This window comes from Phyllostomus discolor, chromosome 14 (genome assembly GCF_004126475.2).
Source record: "Phyllostomus discolor isolate MPI-MPIP mPhyDis1 chromosome 14, mPhyDis1.pri.v3, whole genome shotgun sequence".
In the NCBI taxonomy this organism is placed as follows: domain Eukaryota; kingdom Metazoa; phylum Chordata; class Mammalia; order Chiroptera; family Phyllostomidae; genus Phyllostomus; species Phyllostomus discolor.
The window spans coordinates 34,772,652-34,795,120 of NC_040916.2; the positions used below are offsets into that span (position 1 = coordinate 34,772,652).

The 22,469-nt window shown below is 51.7% G+C and overlaps 1 protein-coding gene and 1 long non-coding RNA gene across 5 annotated transcripts in view; one reads left to right on the top strand and one right to left on the bottom strand.

The window, feature by feature from the left end:
* NTNG1 (netrin G1) overlaps window positions 1–21,326 on the top strand; it is a 263,877-nt gene extending 242,551 nt beyond the window's left edge. For all 4 annotated transcript variants that reach the window (XM_028502833.2, XM_028502836.2, XM_036015926.1 and 1 more), the window contains one exon: window positions 19,520–21,326. In XM_028502833.2, coding sequence (XP_028358634.1) covers window positions 19,520–19,746 — 227 coding nt within the window. In that variant the 3' untranslated portion in view covers window positions 19,747–21,326. The remainder of the gene's footprint in view (window positions 1–19,519) is intronic.
* On the bottom strand, window positions 18,808–20,013 carry LOC118498259. Its single transcript, XR_004900784.1, has 2 exons — window positions 19,912–20,013; window positions 18,808–19,310 (listed from the first exon to the last, which is right to left on the bottom strand). It is a non-coding gene; the product is annotated as an uncharacterized LOC118498259 (long non-coding RNA).
* Window positions 21,327–22,469: the final 1,143 nt, after the last annotated feature.

Here is a 22,469-nt window from a genome sequence, read left to right on the forward strand (position 1 = left end):
CGGGTTGTGCCACTCACTCAGCCTCGAAATAGAATATATAGTGTACTTCCTGAAGGTTCCGTCCTCTGCATTCATCGCTGTTCGAGAGGCTTTGCAAACACCTCGCCAGTGTACACCGATGTCAGCCTTAGGGGCGGGAGCAAGGCAGGGGGAGAAAATAAGAAGTCGCACAGAGGAAAAAAACACCTGTATTTTCCATTTGAGGTTATTCCTATTCAGTGGAGTCTTTTGAAATTATTCACGGGAAGGGGTCATGATTCCTTAGAGGTGGGGAGACGCCTCAGCATCTCCACCAGTTATTTCCGCCAACACAAAATCCGTGACGCGGAGAGGCTGGTGGGAAGCCGGCGTGGGGAGTGGGTTGAGACGCGTCGGAAGGGGGCAGTGTGACCCAGAAGCCGGCACGAAGGAGCGGCTACAGCCCTGGTGTGGAATGTCCAAGGAAGGGAACGTTTTCAGACACGCCAAGTGGGTCCTTCCGGAGCCCATTATTGGCTGTGGGTGTGCCCAGGGGGGAGGTTTGAGATCACAGGTCATTCCCCCACTCCCCAGAGAGTCAGATGCAGGTGGAAGGAATGCAAAGGAACAGTCGAGTTCACATGGAGTCGTGGCTGGTCCTTCCTGATTTCTTTCTCTGCCGAAGAAAACCTTGCGACTCGGAAACAGTGTGGTCTGTCGGGAGAGAGAACCCTCCAAGCACTGCTCTCGGCAGGCTGAGCCCCATGTCAGAGTCACAGATGGCCGGTCCTTTCTCACCATGACACACGTCTCACGCCCCGACGCCACGCACTAAGCCGGGCGCCTGTGCGGTGACATCCTGACAGCTCCCGGTGAGCTCGCCCTCCGGTCATTAGCAGCCCCGAGTAGGTGACACCGCTCCCCTCCCCCCTCCCATGGAAAGAGGTGAGCTGACGGTATCTGATGAGGCAGGGCAGATTTCACGGCCTGGAAGGACCTTGGCAATTAAACCTCACAAAGAAATCCAATAGTTCCTATTTGGGATAGGAAATTATTTCCTCTCTGGCCCGTGGTTTAGTATTGACTCCTCACGAATATTTATATTCCTAGCGCCGTGGCTGTACTGCCAGGGGAAAAAGTTCTGTTGAAATAATAGCTGTAATTATTTCATAGGCCCTTTTTTGGACAGCGGCACGGCCTTCCGCTCTCCCTTTTCTACCAAACTGGGAAAGAGGAGGTAGCCGAGCCTCGGAATCCGATGCTGGAAGCTGTCCCTCCGTCATGAGGAATGATCTGTTCTCGCAGGGAGATTGTTCCTGCTGGATGTCAAGTGCAGAATATTCCCCTGGAGCAAAGCTGTGAAGAGCGACCCTGCGGTGACACGTGCCCAGTGACATTTAGCTGTGGAGGGCCTGGCAGCCCTGGGCACCAGAGCGCTAATTTTGTCCAGTACTAGTTAACATCGCGTCTTAGAGCGCGGAAGGTCAGCACAGTTTATCTAATCCTGGGCTAGAAGGGCAATTAAACTCCATCCCAGCCAAGCGAGTTCCCACAGACTCTATTATCCCTGCCCTGTTTGAGGCCCCTAAAGAAAGGGTACTGGGTGACATGAGCCGCCGAAGGTTTTCGTTGACTCAGGAAGCATGCATTGTGTGTGAATTCTGGGCCCCGGTGCTGTTCGGGGGATGGGGATGAGGTGCTAAGAAGTCCCTCGGAGACCTGCTCTAGGAGCTCACACGCTGGTCGGAGGGAAGCAGGAACCGACCACGCGTGGACGCCACGTCACACTGGTAGCCAGCCAGCGTGGCCAGGGCCCACCCGGGCACATTCTGGCAGAAGGGTGTTCCGGCAGAGGAGACACCTGCAAAGGCCGGAAGGCAGGAAGGAGCTGCCGGTCCAGAAAGTGGGAAGAGCAAGTACAGTTGGAGCACATAATCTCGAGGGAGGTGGCCCGAGATGAGGTAGGAGAGGGAGGCACTGGGGACCAGACCACAGGTCCCTGAAGTCCAGGATGGGCATTAGGGGTTCTCTTCTAAGTGCAGTGGACATTAAGCAGGAGACTGGCATGACATGGGGTTTGTATTTAAAAGTAAAAATTCTGGCTACTGTGTAGGCAGTGGATTGCAGCGGGGGCAAGGGGTGAGGCAAGGCTGGAGTTAACGAGGCTGTTGGTCCAGGTAAGAGGTGTTCGTGGCTTGGACCAGGTTGGGTGCAAAGCAGGTGATGAAAATGGGTGGATTCAGGAGGACCTTGAGCAGTCTGGGCTGCCTTTCCTGGGAAACTCAGTCTTAAATCCGAACTCGGAGGTGGCCTGCAAACAGAGACGTGCTTTGTCTGCTTTCTCTTGCCCTTGCCACAAGGATACTTTATAATCGGTCCGTGCTTGCTTGTGTTTGGTAGAGAGGGAAACGGAAGGAGAAAGTAGTGGCAGTCACGGCATTCCAGCGCCGGGACCAGAGCGAAGCCAGCCGACAGAATGACGAAGCTATTGATCCCGCGGGAGGGGGTGCGACCCCTGGCTCTGCCACCTGTGTGACCAGACAGGTCATTTACCTCCCCCGAGTCTTGGTTGCTTTATCTGCAAAACTGTTAGGATGAGAGCACCTGTCTTGTAAGATTGCTAAGAGGATCCAACAGCCCTGGCCAGGGTGGCTCAGTTGGTTGGGCATCACCCCGCAAAGCCAAAGGCCACTGGCTCCATTCCCAGTCACCTGCCTGGCTGGCGGGGCTGTGTGAGAGGCAACTGATCCATGTGTCTCTCCCTTTGTTTCTCCCTCCCTTCCCCCCTCTCTAAAAATAAATAAATAAAATCTTTTTTTAAAAAAAGAAAGAGGATTAAACAAAGCAGTGCATGAAAATCACATAGAAACACGCCTAGCACAGACTGAGTAATCAATAAGGAAATGTCAGCTTTCGTTATTATGATTCCAGCGTAACTGAACACCCTCCCCCCAAAAAGTGAATCTGCGATGACATCTCAATGTGCGCTTTTCCCATAGCTACCAAACAGAAGGGCACTCTGCAGAGAACTATTGTTTTTTAATCATATAAGGAGAAGAGGAATTAGCATTCAAGAAGCTCTTGTTACTTGCCAGGTGTTTCTAGACCATCGGATCTCATTTAGACTCTCCGTAGTCAAACTAGGTACCACTTCTTGGGAAGCCTTTTTATTCGCAGCGTCTCTTTGCACCTTCAGAAGTGCCCCGCTAGGAAAGCACGTGCGCCTGCCTCACAGATGTGGCAGCTGCGGTTCAGGGGGGTCCTTGCCCGGCCAATGTCAACAGCTGGTGGGTCGAGGAGCCGACAGCTGACCCGGCCCTGAATGGGCACAGCCCCTGCCATCCCTCCTAGAGCACGGGTGAGGGAGAGAGCCATGGCAACAGGTCACTGCAGCTGTTACTCACAGCCGTCCGCACCCAAACCAGGGGACTCCTCTCTCTCCCCTCCCCCCACGGCACCCCTGGGTCTCATTTGTCCCTTGCCAGGTTTCTGCTCAATGATGTTCTCAGCCAGATCCCTAGTCCAGTGAGCGTGTATTGATCATGCATTTTGCTGTGATTAGGCAAGTACCTGTCGCCTCCATGAATTCGTTATGTGGTTCTTAGGAAATAAGCTGATGAAGGCTGGAAATCACTGAAACTCCTTTATGTTTTCATGTGGTCACTCACTTATTTCCCATTATTCCCACATCGCTGCTGTTGGCGGTGTAGGTAAGCATCTATTGACGTTAACAGTGCAAAATAAATCTCTATCCTGTAGCGTATTACTTAATCAGGCAGATCTATCGATCTTGAAATTTCGGCCTGATTCTTCTTTACTAACTGGAGTTTTGCCCTGAACTTCCATTGTGTTACTTATGTAATACTAGAAAAAATAATACGCAGGTTCAGTTTTGTGGGAATCTTTGTTTCTTGGGTGTTTTTACACTTATTCCCAGAAAATAAGATGATGAATTTAAAATGGCAAACAAATATACTCCATAATGTTCATTAAAACTTTTTATGTATTTAAACATTTGATCAAAAGAAAGCCTAAGACTTCTCATCAGAAAATTGTCAGGAATTAAAATGTACCATGTTTTGCAAGATTTTTTTTTCCAAACAGCTGGCTACCTGGCCTACGGGAGGGCCCCGGTAATGTCCTTAGGAGTCATTTCCATGAGTTTGTTAAACTATACCTCTTAATCACTTTAACCCTAAAATGTAATAACGATTAGCAGCCCTGAAAATTGCCCAATGCCCACAATATACTAAAAATGCAGTGTATTTGTTTTTAAATACATTTCCATTTTGATGGATTTGGGAGATTTGTGGATATTTTGAAATTATATACTTGCTTCCTAGACTAAAGAAAAAAGGCTTCTTATCATTATTTTAGAAATATGAAAGCAGTCAGTGGCAACAGGGCAAAGGCTTTGATTTCAACTTTGAAGAGCCAAACCTGCCCCTTCAGGGTTGAATTGCGTGCCTCTTCCCCTCACTTAACGTAAGCAGGGCGTCATCCTTACACCCCCCACCTTCCCCACCCTGAGGAGTCTTTTCTCTCTTTGCAATCTGTGAATACCGGGCCTGCTTTGTCCTGTTCAAGCCAGGCCGGCCACAGGCTAGCTTTGAGACTAATGCCTTCCCACACTGGAGGGAGCTTTGACAAGCAGAAAGATTTATAACCAGCAACATCATTAGCACAAAGAAATTGCCTGAGCAGACCTGCCGAAACCGACCCTAAGGGCCTGGAGTGATGCTCAGAAGATTTGACTAGTTAGGGGCACCTCTTGGAAACCAGTGACTTGGACCCAGATAAAAGGTTTGACATACCTGTAGCAGGTAGCAGGGACCCCCCTTCCTTCCCCGGGAAAGAGGAATGAATAGGAGCAAAGCATTTCAGACCAACCAAGGGGCCTTCGTGGGGCCACTGGTCCAAAACAATTAGGACTCTGGAGGCTGCTGCAGATCAAATGGCCCGGGGCAGGGGGGTGGGGGATCACCCAGCAGCAGGCAGCTCACCCAAGGAAGCAGCCTGTGTGGTTGGGCGGGGCTTGGCTTTGCTGGCCTCGGGACAGGTCTGCCTGGGAACGTGAGGCGTGCAAAATCCTGTTCACTCCGCTGGGCTTTCTTAAAGGGAGTCCATGTGATTCATTCATCATTCTGATCCTTGGAGTGACATAGCCTGGATCGAAGCTCAGTTTAAGCTACAGTTTAAGATATAGTTGTGGTTTAAGAGCTTGAAGGTTTTAAACTTTACGTGTGACCCACACCCCCAAACACAGAGCTGGAGACAACCCTGAGGAAGACGGGCATGCCTGCCTGGGCAGGTCAGGGGGGCATTACCGCCCCCCAGGAACCCCAACCCCACAACGCCCTGCCTTCTAGGTCCTCCTTCCCTTCTCTCCCCACTGTTCTCTTCTTCTCCACAACAAAACAAAAGGAACTAAAAAAAATACTAAGTTAAGAGAACTTCTGCATACTTGGAATTAGTAATGAAATTCCGATGGTTTCGATTATATTCTCAGGGATGATTTGACGGTTACATGATTGTACAGTGGAGAAATCACTTGAGAAATCATCAGGGGGAATCTCCTATTATGAGCCAGAAAAACAGGCTGAGATGCTCAGCACACAGAGATCATGGAGATGTCTGAAGCTACAAAGACGGGACATCTGCTGTCCTTGAGGAGCCAAGTTCACGGGCTGCTCACGGGCTGCTCACGGTGCTCAAGGCACCAGGCCGCTGCCCAGTGTGGATGGTGGCCAGGGGCACACGGCGACTCCCTGCCCTCAGATCACTCGCATTTCAGTCGAGCAGATGAGACGGGACAGGCACGTGGAAAAGGGAGTGCCCTCCATTGTAGGTTCGGAAGAACCACACACAGCAACATTCCCTGAAGGACTTTCTGCCAGGCACTGTTGTAATTGCCTGATATGGATTAATTCATTCAATCTGCATAACCGTCCTGTGAGGCATTAAATTACCTCCATTGTGTGAATGAAACTAAGACAGCTTGAGTGGTTGCGTGACATCAGGCAGCTACTTTTTGGTGGATTTGCAACCAAGACTGCAACTCGGCTGCCCCAGATCATATCACCTTTCACATGTACCCCTGGCTCTAGATCACCGGCCACACGGTCTCAAAGGCAGGGCGGGTGTTGGAGGCTGCAAGGGTCGGAGAAGTCTTCCTGGTGGGGGTTGGCCACGGGCTGGACCTTTAAGGCTGGGCGGGGACACAGCAGGAGCAGAGGCACGGACTCAGGGGCCAGCGTGCAGCGGTCAGCCGATGGGAGGGCAGCGAGGACCCCTGGTGCTCTGGAGCCAGAGGCGCCTCAATTCTAGTCCTGTGGCTGGGTCGCTGGGGGAGGTTTGGGCATGACCCACAGGTTTCCCATAAAATGGAAATAGTGATAATAATACAAGTACACATCCTGGGAGGTTAGTGGAAATACTCGGCAAGATGGCATGTGAACGTGTGTAGCCTCTTCATTGTAATTTGAAGCGTGTGTGTATGTGGGGGCGCGTGCAGAGCAGTGAGTGGATTGGCCGGGAGTAGAAAGTTTCCGTTGCGGAGTAAACGCAGACCAGACGACAGGGAGAAGGGGATCCCACCGTGGGGGCTCCTGACGGCAGAACCGCCCAGGGAGCAGCGGGGAGCCAGCGAAGGCTGGGGGTGCGCTCTGGGAGGGGCTCGCACTGGCCGCAGCCTCTCTGAGCAGTGTCATTAAGGGGAGAGAGGAGACGCGGTGGGGAGGCGTTTTGGAAGTATAAAGGAAGCAATGGAATCAGTGTTTTTAAATGAAATGCATTCGGTCATTCACTCGGAAACACTCAGGTGCGCATCGAATGCGACCCGGTCCCAGACGCTGTTCTCGGCGCCGCTCACACCCCCGGGAGCAAAGCGGCAAAGTCCGGATTTTCACGGAACCGTGTTTTAGAATGTCTCCCAACTGATGCACGCGTATGTACAGTCAAGGAACAAGAGGTGTCGGAAAGAGGGAAGTGGGTTATTAGCACGAGTGTTTCAGCACACGCCCTGTGCTTGCTCCGTCACTCGGTCTCGTTCCCCCTGCCCGCGGTGACCTTGGCCGGCCTTCGTTTCCTTCAGGGGAAGCAGGACCGCCTCCCTGCGGAGTTTTAAGGAATGTTCTCAGGCTCCCAATTCTGTATCGGAACCAGTCCATCGTTTTTCCTTTCTGCTCCTGGATGGGGAAGACCGAGAGGACACAGCGTGCACACACTGCTCGTCCCGCCGGTGTCTGTTCAGGGTGTCACAGCTCCGCTCTCCGGTGGGGCACACCAGCCGTGCTCTGCGGAGACAGCTTCCAAGCGCCCTTCTCCACACCTGCGGGAACTTCCGTTGCACCTTTCGGTTCATCCGCTCTGTGGATTTGCTCTGACACCTACACCTTTTTCTTCTCCCGTTCAGAAGTGTTCCCTTGGGTGCTAAGAAAGGACTCGGAGTAGCAGCTCCTCTTTCTGCATTCCATGTGAGGTTGGTGTTAGTAAAAGTTACGTTGCGTAGAATCACGTAACGTTGCCCGTGAGTTGGTCTCACATCCCTGTCTGGACTCAAACGTTTTCTTCAATAAGAGCTTTTGTCCGTGTTTCTCATCATTAAAGAAAAACAGACAAGCAGGTCTTTTCAAAAGGTAAGCAGTTGTTTCAGCATGTAAGGAACTGTAGTGAAACTGGAAAAGACACCGGCGTTTGGGCTGCCTGTCACTACCAAACCCAATAAGCAATGACAGGGATTGAATCTTTGTGGGTGTTGTATTCAGATGGCTGGTGATCTGAGAAGATGGTGGGTTCATATCCCAACAGACCATCGTGCCTTCTCTTTCCAGGCCAGACCTTTTATAATGGGGGAATAAATAAGGTGCGTTGAGGGCTCTGAGATTCAGAGAGGATTGGGTGATAGAAGCTGGGACATTCCTGCCCTGGGCAGTCAGCTGTTCCCGGGGTGGGTGGTCGTCTGTCTCCCTGGAACACAAAGGCCGGGATGCCCCCAGTTGTCCCCAGGCGGTAATCCTCAGCAGTGCCCCAGGAGGTCGGCTGTTTTCCCAGGAGCCAGAACCTGTAGTTTGTGAAACAAAGCTTTAACATATACATACTTGCTAGGCTTATAACTTTTCAGCTTAAGCTAAAATTTTCCAACTCTTGAGTCCCCTATCAGTAGGAGTGAAGGATGATATTTTGTCCAAATCCTCGAGTATTAATTAAGTACCCAAGGAGCTAGAAATCATTAATGATGAAAGTGAGTTAGAAGACACAGGAGCCCACGCAACTCAAAGTTACACTGTCTACGGAGATGGAAATCCATGAGCCTATAAAAATAAGCACCATTTCAGTGGCTCTTCTACTCCGTGTTTTTACTGTAGGACGCACAAGGCACTTAATAACAATTGTTGAGTTAAATGTCTCAGAGTCACAACAGCCACGTGAAGTGGCCTGTGTTACGGACCAGGAAACAGAGAGTCAGAAATCCAGATCGGAGCGCCATGAGTGGCGATGCCCGTGCTCGAGGTGCCCAGACGCGCGGACACCACCACAGCAGAAGAGAAACACTCGACTTCGCCATCCATACGTTGGGTGGCTCGGGAGTCCGTCGGTGGGAAAGGACGCGGCCAGGTGCAAGGGTCGGCAATGACTTTACTGACAAGGTACGCTCACGACCTGTCTACAATTACCGCCCCTCTGTCCTTCCCTAACCTCGTGGATGTGTTTTAGATCGCTTGGACGTTTGGTCTCCTCCGGGAGCAAACGACACTTTTGAAAATTAGCAGTCGTTTTTACCCGGAGTGCGGCATCGCTAAATGACTGCTGTCATGGTTGTTGTCCTCGCCTTGAATTTATTGGCACCCATTCTTTTCGCCTTGACGCGGGCAGTAGCGAGGAAATGGTTTTGTTTCACTCTGCCGTTCCAAAACCGCCTCTCAAGATGCGGTTTGACGTTGTCAGGAGGTGGTTGTGGGGACAGCAGGACCACAGCCGACAAGAGTGGCTCCTGGGGGGAGAAAAATCATTAAGAAAAGTGACCGCTGTTTGATTTCAGTAGATGTTTTTCATGCTTAAATATCCCTGCTGCTTAAAAACCCTGAGAGGCCTCAGCCCATATTTAGGACACTCCTGCCAAGCACAGAACAGGAGAAATTGGGTCTCTAAGGAGACATTTGGCTGTAGCTCAACAAACAGGAACCTCTGATTATATTTAGCTTTATGAAGTGCTCAAAAACAGTCTGTCTCAAAAAAATAATAATCACACGTGTGAATTAATGACACAATCATCTCTTTTTAGCCTCAGAGGCTTGGATTTCCTGATGGCGACTACAGGAGGCCGGTGGCGTCGCCCTGCCCCCCACTCAGAACGGGGGTGTCTTACACACCGGCCGCCCTTCACAATCCCACGCCATCCTGAAGAACACCACATCCTCCTACTTGTGTTCTTCGTGTCCCCGAGGCGGCTTCTTACCTCCATCCCAGTCACGGTTTCCCTAGTGCCCTTTCAACTCAAAAAAAGAAAAAAAAAACACAAAGTTTCTGATTCAGGGCCGAATCTTTCCTGCCTTCATTTTAACCACCACGCTCATATCAAGGTCAGAGCTGATACATTGTCCCTGATGACCGATGAAGGGTACGCATCTGAGCTCCAGCTCACCTGGCCACCTGGCTGTCTCCCCCACACACCCCTCCCCCCCAACATGGGAAGCCCTGAACACCCACAGTGTGCAGTTGGTACACAGGTCCCTGGGTCACTTCCTGTCCCACTCCTAAAAAACATTTCACCCTCCCTCATGACCCCACTTTACTCCTGCCTCTTCATGCTCACCTCCGACTACTCCCGGAAGTTACAGTGAGGCCATCAGGGGTCACTTCCTTTTACTTCCCACTCTCCAACCTGTAACAGAAGCTTTATATCATTCTGTATCAATAACTATCTGTGTACCATCTGTCTACCAATAAGAGGTCCAAAGGCGATGTTTATTTGTTTAATACTGATTGGGCTTCTATATAGTGCCAGGGACAATGCGAGTCCTCATGACACAGCCGCCGTGAGCAGGTCACAGGTGCGGGCAGGTGTGTCCCCGTGGGGCAGGTGTGAGTCTCCCACGAGGTCACGTTGCAGGTAACACGTTCTCTCTAGGTTAAGTCTGCCTATGGGCCGCTAAGCTGGGAGGGCCGTGGGAAATTCAGTCCCAGTCACTGCTGTGTCTTGATGCTCCAGTGTAAAAACGTCCCCTCATTTTGCATCAGTCTGCACCAGGTAACGTGGCCTCAGGCTGCGGGTCCCTTTAGCTCAGGAGGCTGTGCTGGCTCCGTGGTCACCTGAGGCTGTGCCGTCTCGGGCGTGGCAAGGCATCCCAGGGTGCAGGGCCCTCTCGTGGTTATGGGGTCGTGTAGGAACTCTTCCGGGGGTGTCCAACCTACGGCCCGTGGGCCACATGCCGCCCAGGATGACTATGAATGAGGCCCGACACAAAGTTGTAAATTTATTTAAAACATTATGAGACTTCTTTGTGATCACATGTCACGGTGCATTTAACGTGTGGCCCAAGACAACGCTGCTTCTTCCTGTGTGTGTGTGGCCCAGAGATGCCAAAAGCTTGGACACCCCTGTGTGCCTTTTCCAAGATAATTATTATAGACATTTAAGATACCTGGTAGTTTGACTAGAAATGTATGTTAAGAACACAAGTAGGGAACTATGGCAAAATTTGGTCCCAGGATTTCATTTCTTAAACGAATCACCTTTATCCTCTCAGTAAAAGAGACTTATTTTCTCAGGGAACAACAAGTATTTTCATGGACATTTTAATATCATCAGAGGCCTATATCTTTATTGTAAGCAATTTGGAAAGAGTGAAAAGGATAAAGAAGAACACTGAAATCACTAAAACCACCTGCCCTCCCGCCGGCCAGAGAGAGGCACGGGCGATGTTTTGGCGTGAGTGGTCACAGTGTTCTTTCTGAGGCTGCCGCTGCGTGCAGTGTCTGCCTCGGCTGACGTCGGTGTGTGCGGGGACCACACTGGACACACGTCTTACAGCTTTTCCTCCTGACGTAGTGTCACACACTCGGAAATGATGGCTTCCCCCCTGCTGTGCGTGGCCATCGCGTGGGACTGTGACTTCCAGGGGGCCCCGCCTTTCACCTCAGGCCACAGAGGAGAGGTGGCACCCTTTTATTAAACCCGACAAGTGCATTTTCTGACGCCGGGATGGGGACGGCGGCGATTTCTCAGCAGCGTTTTCCTGAGCACCTCGCCCCTGTCTGCGTCTGAAGGCGCTGACCTAAATAGGATCTCAACACACCCTTCGTGATCGCTCCGGGAAAGGTGCCCAGCCTGCGGCCTGTGGGAGTCTCAGGACATGAATTCTTTCTCAGCATCAGCAGAGGCTTTTTCGGGTTGCAAACGCTGGAAACTTCGGGGAGCTTGGGGCAACGCCCCGCATGCCTCTACTGGCGAGGCCGGGCATCTGCGGGAGCGGGGCAACTGCGTGCTGCAGACACGGCCTCCTTCACGAGGAACATGGCTTTGTAACGACGTTCTGGGCAGTGCCGCCTTTGCTGAGACAAGCGCAGCCGTCGCCCCCATGGTCAGGGCTTACGGTCCGTGAGGAAGCCCAGAAGGGCCGTGCTCAGACGTCAGAGCCTGCCGGCCTGAGGACTCAGACCTGTCTCACCCCCCAGCTGACAGCGTCCACCCTTTTCTGCACAGCCCTCCGCTCTGTTCCTCGGCCTGACTGCACTGAAAAGCCACGTGGGCTGGATGCTGTCCCCCGGGGATCGTGCCGCCAGCACCACTGTGCCCAGATGGATACAGACACAGGCAGAAGTGGAGACCGAGAGGAGGAGAGCATGGAGGCTCCCGCTGCACGTTCCCCGGGATTCAGTTGAGATACCAGCTGCCCCTCCCCGCCCCCAGCCCTGCCGTGCAGGGCTCTGCAGCGTGCACAGCGCTGGAGATGCTCTGTGTCTCAGGAGCTGCACGCTGACCCCAGGCTATCTCTGTTTCACACCCGCAGGGGACGCATGCGTGCACACGCTGTCTCTGAGGGAGGGCATGTGCTTCCTTTTTCAGTGCAGGCAGCTGGCACTGGAGAGGGAGGGACGAACGCATCACTCGGACCGAGAAAGGAACAAGCCCCTCGCTCTCCCAGCACGAGGGGCAGTGGGGGAGGTGTCGGACCCTTAGGCCATGTTCCAGGATTTCTAAAGCTCCTCCTCCTAAGTCATCTCGAGGCTCCCAACAGCGGGCAGGTGGGCGGATGGGACCAGGTTATCACCCTTGCTTCAGAAGTGGAGGAAGAGAGGTGCCCGGAGGTGAAACAATTTCCCCAAGGTCACCCAGCCCATTAACCCCAGAAACCAGGCTTGAATCACCAGTCCTTCACCTGACTCTCTTCCTGCTCCTCCTGCTTTTAGGGCAAAAAAAAAAAAAAAAAAAAAAAAAAAACAGAAAGCAAACAAACCAAAAAACCTCCCCCTGTTCCACGGGGCACCGGAAGAGACAGACAGGCCACACCGATCCAGCCCCAACAGCCCCGGAGTCCTCACCAAGACTCCTACCGTTGCTGGGCCAGGGACCCAACAGTCACCACGGATTCCATCACAGAGAGGAAGAATTCCCCGCTCGCCGCCTTTTAACGTGCTAGGCGTTCCGTGCAAACTGTTTATGCGAGTCGGTAAGTGCAAGAGAACTTCACAAACACCCGCTTCAAACTCGTCCCCCGCTCCCGCGTTGTTCCTGGAAGGAAGGCAGATTCCCCAGAAGCCGGTGGCTTGCTCCTTGGCCGACACGGTCGTCTGGAACAGGCCCCTGGCAGGCGGAGGGGGTTCTAATGGACCCTCGTCCCTGTGCGGCTCCCTGATGTGTCTGAGGCCTCGCAGCAAAGCGATGGCTCCTGGGGACTAGACCACGGGTCTCCTGTCTCCCCACCCATGCAGCCTCCACAGCACCGTGCCACCAATCAGGGCCGGGCAGAAGTGAGAAAAGGCAGGGGAAAATGCAGTTAGTGTGCCTACGATTCCACCCACAAGGCCGTTCGACAGCAGTCTGTATAATAAAGTTTCTTCCGCTCCCCGGGAGCGAACCTGGGGGTTCAGTTTTATGTGTCTCATCTCGCAGCTCGGTGCACCAGCTGCCGAGGCTGAATAAGTGGGTCATCATCCCAGCTCTTTATCTCCCTGCCACACGCTCTCACACGCCGAAACCGGGACCGGGTGCCGCGCACATGCTTTTGTTATTAGCCAGCTGGGTGGAGGTTATTCATTCTTGGGCGCTTCTTTGAAAAGGACGGGAACAATTTCGAACATCGTTCCCTCGGCAATCCTGGGCTCGTTTCGGGCGGTGAAGGTAGAGGTCACTTTATTAATACAGCCATCAAGGAAGGTTGTCACGGTAACGCATGGCATCAATTCCTTGAAGTGCGGGAGACAAAGCCAGAAAGAGAAACTTTCAAGTCTATAAATACAGACCCAGCATTGCTCAAGCGTACGGCTCCCTGGCAGGGTGGACTTAAATGTGTAGCTTTGAACGAGGCCCAAACAGAAAGAAAGAAAACTTGCCTTTGGTAGTGTGATGGGTCATTATGGCCGTAATGGGAATAAGTGACCCTTCAGGTCACAGAGGAAGAAAAAGGAGAATACGGCAACTAGCAATACTAGGTCCCGGCTGGTGCCCTCGGAGCCCATGAAACCCCCCCTCTAGGTCTGCTTTTCAAGACCTTCCAGACAGGACTCGCAGAGGGAAAGGGAATCAAAGTCTCACAATTCACATTTTGATAATAGGTGGAGGTTGGGGAGGGAGAAATGGGGACGGCGACCAAGGAACCCACCGAAATCAAGTTGGAGAGCTGAGGGGTTCCGCCACATCCTGGGTACCCTCATTATCCGTGCTGCAGGGAAAGGACAACGATGTGAAAGAGGCAGGAAGAGATGCTCCTTGTTTTCATTCTTTCCCTGTGAGAATTCGGAGCATTTTCATCAACTCCCAGCCCCAGTGGGAGCTTATGTATCCACCACTGTGGCTCGCTCACGGAAGCTGTGGTCAGAGTGAGTGCAACCCCTTGCTGACTTCAGCCGCTCCGCTAGAAGGGACCGCACTTCGTCTTTCAGCCCCGTAACTGTGTTCGAGTCTAACAATAACGCTACACCCTTACCTGTCAGAGGCCACAGACCCTCCCGGCCAGTGCCTTGGAAACCATTCCTGACATTGAAACATCAGGGGGTAAGAGGTTGGTCCTATGGTGTGATATTGGACACACCATCAATGAGTTATTTTCATCAAGAGTAAAGTGATCCTTTAGCATGTAGTCCAGCTATGGTCAAAGTAGGACTATGGTAGCTTTTCATATCTAAGAGGTCCCCATTTATCATAGAAAAAATTAATTGTGCCTAGCAACTAACATTGTGCATCTAATGCCGAATCAAGCGCTGCGGGAGGGATTTGGACATGCACCTCCCGTGCTGGCTGCGATGGCGCCCCTTAGACTGTGAAGCGAGAATCAGGACGTGCTTACAGTCAGTACTTCCCAAAATCGGTTCAGCGTGCTCAGTTTAAGGCCCGCCCACGCAGACGGGCACCAGGTGACTAAGAGGGTGCATGCTGTTCGCTGCCGGGTGCGCGTTGGATAGAAATCCTTCCCCAGTTGGGTGTTCAGTCTGCGGAGGGTGTCCAGAGCGGAGGTCACGCCAGGGCTGCAAGGGCGTGCCGCCGGTTCTGTCACTGGGGGCAGGGGCCCGGAACCTTGTGTCGAGAGGGATTCTGGAGTGCAGGACAAGCGAGGGCCACGGCGAGGCGGCTGTGTCTTCTCTGTACTGGGGAGGGGACAATGAGAGCCGTACGCAATGTGTTGGCCATTCCCCACCGGGGCCTTCGGTACCCGGGGTTCGGTGTGATGTCTGAGCTGATTTGCATTTGGAGCGCTGCCAGAATGCGGTGGAACCTAGAAGACATGACATTGAACGCTACTCACAGGGACCTCACCTGGTCCCGGTGTGGAGTGAGAGCAAGCAGAACAGCTGGTCGGTGCGAGTGAAAATCCACTGAGGGGGACAGAGTGGTTTCCGCTGTCCCGGGCGGCATGGCATACAGCTCTGTGCCTTTCTCCGAACTGGGGCACCCGGGCTCGGGCTCCGTGTCCACCCCAGACTGCTCTCTGCATCCTGAGCCAGCGTCCCTGAGTTGTGCTCAGGCTCTGATGTCACCCTTTCTGCCAAAGCAAAGCACAACAGAAGACGGGGTGACTGGGGTCCCACTCACCCTTTCACTGTGAGCAGCGCTGAAGGGTGCCTCCAAACCCAGTCTTCTGCATGTACACCCCCAGGAAGGTAACCCACTCTCTCATTTCCACTTCTGGTGCTTACTCTCGCCTCGAATCCCCATGCCTCCTCACCTGCAAACCTCACGGCCTCTGATCTAGAATCACCAAGGCGTCTTTGTGCTCCTCTCCCCAGGATTCGTAAGGGCACCTGTTTGTCTTCCCTGCTCTGGCTGACTCCCCGAGCCGGGCCTTCCCCCTTGAACTCCAGCGCTAACAGAGGAGCAGTCCTTCCAGTGGGGGCCGTCCTGTGCATTGCAGGGTGGTTAGCAGCATCTCTGGCTTCTACGTACTCGCATGTCCTTTCCGGGGTTGTGACAACCAAATGACATCTCCAGACATTGCCAAGTGTCCCCTGGGAGGCACAGCCAGCCACCCCCTTTTGAAAACCACTACTTTGGAAAGACAGCGACTAGGAAATGTCAATTCCTTGCATTTCTTCAACCCGTTTTCTAATTATTCCAAAATCCCCTCTTTGAGTCCATAAGGGCATGCCACGCGTATTTGCACGGGTCCCTGCCCCAACTCAACGTGCCGTTCCTCTCAGACACTTCCTGCTGTCTCTTTCTTCCCAGTCCCAGGCCACTGCCATGGGAGGCCCTCTGTGACTCATTTCACGCCCTCCCTGCGCTTTGGTGGTAACCTCTTTTGCTCCCAGCGTCCTCCATGGTCATTGTTGCTCTCCCTGTGGCTGGAACGCTAATACTCTCCAGTGTTCCGCCCCCAGCTCTCGTCTCTGCTTCATCTGTGTTCTACCAGGATGAGGCCGCCTCCGCCGACAGCTCCACCCTTTGTCACGATGACCCATCGGCCCTGTCGCAAATCCCTATCTCCCGAACCCTTAATGAATGAGCTTTTCCTGCTTGTAACAAGACCCCCTTGCAAGAGAGCCTGCACCCTCTCGAGGTCGATAGGCCCAAAACAAGGTTGGTGCAGGAACCTCCACAGGGAGATGGAGCCAGTTCCGGAAATGTTGAGCCCTGGATTCAAATGCAGCTGTTGGAAGAGGGGCCACTGCTGGGGCAATCATTGTCAAGAAGAGCCACACAACTCTGGCGGGGAGGGGAATCTCTTCTTCTTCCCTCTTTCCTCCTCTGCTTCCTGTAGCGCCCCCTGTGGGTGGAGGCCAACAGACAACTTGCAGGGTTCCAGCCTCAGCACCAGAAGAATGGGTGGATTTAGACTTGGGAGACCATTGCTTAATAACCAGCACAAGGCTCCTTCACGCCTCTGTGCCTTGACTTAAACGGTTTCCCATCCCTAATGCTCTCCCTGCCGTAGCTGCCTGGTGCACACCTCTGTTCAAAGACCGTCTTCTTTCTTTCATCTACTCTAATCTCCCCCCAAATAATTATTCACCGGCATCTGAGTTCCCCCAGCCATTTGCAAATGCTCCCTTTACTGTCTTTTTTATATTGTATCACAATTATTTCTGTATACGTTCATTGTGTTTGTTTTCTGCCAAACTGTCAGCTCCCTTAGGGCAGGGAGAGTAACAACTATAAAATCTAGCAGAATGCCTGGCACACCACAGGTACGCTGGTTCAGCTGGATGGAACTGACGAGGGCATTTTAATGAAATTAATGCGACATCATCTCTTGTATATATTTTATCTTACCCACCAGGCTGGAACTCCGTAAGAGCTGAGCTTTATATTTCTTTTATGTCCTCATGGTGTTGAGTACAGAGTTGCATATGCTGAGGAAGAGCTCAGTGATATTTGTTAACCACCCAGTTACTCAGTGAGCACCATGATTTCAGTTCAAAGACACACAAAGATGGAGCATAAGTTTATGAGTAGCAGGTAAGGTCTGTAGTTAGGGGTAGGTGTGTTTCTAGCACACGATGCCAACAGAGGGGCCAGGGTCTGTCTCTGTCGAAAGGCTAGGACGATCAAGAGACTGAATGTAGCATGTCTTACAGTGAATTCTAAAGTAATGGACTAGATTCTAGGTTTCTTTTTTTCCCCTGTTTCTCTCTTACAGAAAACACATTCCCCCCAGTTCATGGGGTTACATCTGTTCCTTGTCTGTGTATTAAATTTCTCACAATCATCCACATCAACCAGTGGAGTATTTAAATGTAGAAAAGGCATTGAATTTTAACTTAATCACCAACTTCTTGAAAAAAGAAACCTCTGTTCAATGGCTGATTTACATTCAGGCCCAGGAAGAAGCAAAACAGCTTTTTTTTTTTTAAAGGGGACCAGTGTTTAATTAACTATTGATTTCTTCTCAATTACTCAAGGCAAGCAATTATCGATATTGACGGCACGGATATTTCCTTAGCTCCAATACCTAAATGAAAGGAAATATTCCATTCAGCAATCTGCTGCCTGGAATCAAAATGCTGAGAATCTTTAACTTTAAATGCAGAGAGTGATTTGGATGTGTTTATTCCACGCGGCCCCAATTAAACAGATATTTCCTGAAGTGTAAGCAAAACAAAATCCTGAACAACTATGCATGCTTTCCAAATTAGCAACAAAAAAAAAGGAAGGAGAAGGCTTTTGTCAGCTTTGACCATGATCTAATCTCTCTCCACTTGTAGACTTGACCCTCCTGTCTACAGCTCCTGACGCTTTAAACCCTGACTCCTAAAATACTATCATGTGGGCCTCCCACTGACCACGCCTACCCCGCCTCAATGACAGCCAGCGTGTGTAACCACCCGCTGTGTCCCTTCTAGCTGGAACACCACCTCGTCTATCGAGATGTTGAGCTGCAGGGCTTAGTAGGCCGTAGTGGTCACTTCCGCCATTGACAGATAGCGGGTGTGAGTCCATTTGAAAACTACACCAACACATTATGCGGCTGCCACCAAGAAGTCGCCAAGGAGTTGTGGAAGGTGGTCACACAGGGCCCTGTCGAGGCCACGTGGTCCTCCACCCTCTGAGCACCCCCCATCATTTTGTCCTCAGCTCAGCTGCACACAGACCGTTAATTAGCATGTCTGGAAGAAACTACTTCTGAAGGCAATGCAACCATGACACACGAGTGATGACAAGACAGCACTCTCTATTGATTTATATTACTTGGGAGACGGGGGTTATTTTTTTTAAATACTTTGCAATGGATAGGACTATTGAGTGTATGTATGTGTGTGGTTCAGTCACATGGTACCCCTGGGGAAATTTAACCATGGCATTAAAAAAAAGAAAAAAGAAAAAATGGTATGATTTATTTTTTAACAAACCCCTTTTTCTGCTCTGCCCCCACCGCCCACTCCAGAGTGTCTCCGCGTGGGGAGTGCTTGGGCAGCATCTGTCGCTGGGCCGTGCTCTTGGCTCTTGGCTGTGCTGTTGTCTTCCCGCCCCTGGGTTCTATTTAGCATTCTGCGAAACCAGTGAAACCTTGATTATCTAAACGAATCAGAAACCTGGCATTAATGAGGATAACCAGAGTTTTGAAGAACCGAGAAATTATCGGGGGTGAAAGTTACATGACAGGGACCGCAGATGAATTTTAGTCTCTGGGATTGCTTGTCTTGACTTATTCAAATGAAGGTGATCGATCGGCGAACAGAGTGAACTTTGGGTAATCAGGGTTTCACCACTGCATTTATTATCATCCCCGGGAAACCAAGGTAACCTTGGACGCTGCTTCCCCAATGTACAAGAGGATAAAAATCCTCATAGGCTGTCAGGAGCAGAAGAAGCGACTGCTCTTCTTCACACCTCTCAGAGAAACAGCTTTCTCTCCTCCCATGTGGCTGCTGCCTGGAGCATGCTGCCTGCCCCCTGTCCCATCCTGTCCCTTCCAGTTGCCTTCTGTCATCATGCATGCAACACTGGAATCACCTGCAGGGGGAACGTGGCATCCCTTGGAGGCTCTTGGTCATTTCAGCAGTCCTGCTTTGCATTTTAATTACCATCCTCCGGCTTCAAAGCGCGGCATTCTTGCATGAGGCCCTTGTCCTTTAAAAGCCCGGGAGGTCACCGCAGGTGTCCGGGGAGAAGCCACTGCCAAAGCAGGTGTATGACGTTACCCCGTACTCTATAGCCTGAAATGCACAACGGTACCATCTCAGGTTGCAGCCAAAATCTGTAGAAAAAGCACGGATGGTGCAAACAAAGGCAGCAAACCACCTGTGTTTGGAAATTGGAGTCACGTGCTTACTTTGCAGCCGGGAGGGGGGAGCGCGGAATCGATAGAGATTTTCTTTTAAGCTGAAAACATGATGTACCAGATGAACTTAAATTGATTCTGCTTCTCCTCCCCGCGCCCCGCTCCCCTCCCCCCTCGTTCTGCAGCCAATGTCTGCGACAACGAGCTTCTGCACTGCCAGAACGGAGGGACGTGTCACAACAACGTGCGCTGCCTGTGCCCCGCCGCCTACACGGGCGTCCTGTGCGAGAAGCTGCGGTGCGAGGAGGCCGGCGGCTGCGGCTCGGGCTCGGGCCCCGGGGCGTCCGCGCTCCGCCGCCCGGCGCTGCTGGTGACCGCACTGCTGGCCACCGCCGGGCCCCTGGTGATCTAGGCTGCGCCGTAGCCACCGGCCGGGCCTGTGCCCTGGGGAAGCAAACGCGGCCCAAGCCTTTGCCACTGACCCAGAAACCCACACGCAGACACCCCCACGCAGACGCAGGGAACGAACTCAAGAGGCCCGACTGAACTAAGCCATATTTGTCAGCCGCGGGCGCACCTGCGAGTCTGTTCCCTTCTGACTCCGGAGCGGGCAGCGGCTGGTTCGTGTCACCGAAGAGCGCGTGGCCAGCGCAGGGCTGATCGCCGGTGGGAAAGGCTGGGACACCGCCCCGCCGCGCCCCCCCCCCCCCCCACCAACAGGAAAGACTGAAACACAAATCAACCGACCTAATAAGCGCTGGTACTCGCGCGCGGCGCGCCCCAGTACCACCCGGCCCAGAGCGGGGCCAACCGAGTCGGAGCGCTCTCCGCGCGGGCGCGCGCGCGGCAGCGCGGGTGCGCGCACATCTGTTCCAGCTGCCGCCCGCCGGGCTGTCTCAGCCCCTGACTCCCTTCCAACCTGTGCTTTAGTGAACGTTGCTCTGTAACCCTCGTTGGTCGAAAGATTTCTTTGTCTGATGTCGGTGATGCACATGTGTACCAGCCCCTCCAGAAGCTCAAGCCGCGCGCGCCCCGCCTGCCCAAGCCGCACCGAGTCCCCCCAGCGCCCGGCGCCCGCGCTGCGCTGCGCCCGCTGTCCGAGAGTGGCCATAGGGAAAAGAGAAAGTGTATCTATCCTTTTGTATTCAAATGAAGTTATTTTTCTTGAAATACTGTAATATGTAGATTTTTTTGTATTCTTGCCAGTTTGTGTTCCCAGACAATCTGTTCATGTATCTCACTGGAGTCAGCAGACACTGACATTTTACTTTGTCCTCTTCCGTTCCGTTTTGTTTCACTGTGCAGAGGTTTCTCTGTAAGGGCAACGAACGTGCTGGCATCAAAGAATATCAGTTTACATATAATAACAAGTGTAATAAGATTCCACCAAAGGACATTCTAAGTGTTTTCTTGTTGCTTTAACACTGGAAGATTTAAAGAATAAAAATTCCTGCAGAAACGATTTCAGGAATTTGTATTGCCGTTTCTTAAGGCGAAAGGAGAAGCCACCGAGCCGTTTCACACTCACTTTACTGATTTCCGTGTGGACTGAATACACGCAGCTGACGAATTCAGTTCACCCAGGAAGACGGGATCATGTTCCCTAGCTTGGACAGCTTCTGCAAAATATGAGACTATTTCCACTTGGGAAAATGATAACAGAAAAAAAAAAATCTAAGCGATTGCCAAGATTATGCCAAAGCCTGTTGGCAGAGTACTAAGAGACTTTTATTTTTCAGTCATGCTATTTTCACAGATCGATGGGACCATGTGACTCTAGGGACGCTGATCTATGTATCTTTCCAAATACAGTGTTTACACAAGTGTCATGAGGGGCAACCCGGGGAACCAGGGAAGTCGCAGGGAAATTGAGTGATTAGCAATTGGACTTTGAATATATTCAGATAAACTATTTAGAGGAAATATCAAATATACAGCAGCAAGTAGACGTAACTGCTGTTCCTGAGAATAAAGTTTGTTTTAAGTACCGCCCAAGGTGTAATACATTCTTGTTTCTGCCTTTTATTAGGCCAATTACCGTGCAAGACAGCAAGGGCGGGGGGGCGGGCGGGGGAAGGCAGCGCCGGGTCTCAGGGTGGCTGACACAGTGTGTGCCTCTCTTCCCCGGCACACTCGGCCTGCAGGTGACAAATATGTTCTCAGCAGCAGCCTCTCCTCCTGGACCCAGAAACAATTATCAGCCCAAACCAGAGTCTTAAAGAGACGAGGTCGTACGTGACCGGGTAGCACAGTGAGCTCTGGTGTAGGTAGGTCGGGAGCCCGCTTCCTGTCTGAGTCCTTTGCCCCAGATTTTTCGCCACTCCTTGCTGAAACCCGGTGGGGGGGGGTGGGGGGGGGGGAGCATAATGTCTTCTGATAAATAACCCAGCTAAAAACTAGATAAAGGAACAGTGTGTCTTATTGGTTTTGTTCCCAGAAAAGCCAATTCCAAGAAGGCAATAAAAGGTAAACAGGTAACACCTGCCCTGCCTGCCACCCCACGTCTGAGTCGATTGAATGTTTGTTATTCTAACCCACGGTCTCTTTCGCTGTGAGAAATAAGGAAAGATGGAAATAAATTAGAGCTCTGGCTGAGGGCCAGAGTGGCCAACCAGCAACTGGAGATTTACATGAGAAATATAAACAGCAAATTATCCATCGAGCTCACCCAAGGCTACACGTGAAAATGCCAAGAACACACAGGGTCTGAGACTCCTTATGATGAGGCAGATTTTCCATATTACAGTTGGGATCTGCTTTGTCTTACTGTTCATTAGCACAAGCCAAAGGCAGCCTGTGTCCTTCCCAGCCACGACGCACTCCTTGTTGCCACGTTCAGGATTCACACTGCACATTTCATTTCAATGCCTGGGATTCCGGGAGCTAATTCTAAAATTTAATGAAGGCCTGATCCAAATCACTTCATCTGCATTTTATCTTGATGAGGCTCGAGGAATCTAAATCGAGGAGGAATATATTGCGTTCAGTGTATTCAGATACAGTTTTATGAATTTCCTAAAATGATGTGATCTGCTTTTAATAAAAATTCACTTTTAGGTATCTAACCCCTGGGGATGAAATGTTCTTTTGAATCTGGATTCTCAGATTCCTCTAAAGCGGGTGTTTTCTTTGAAG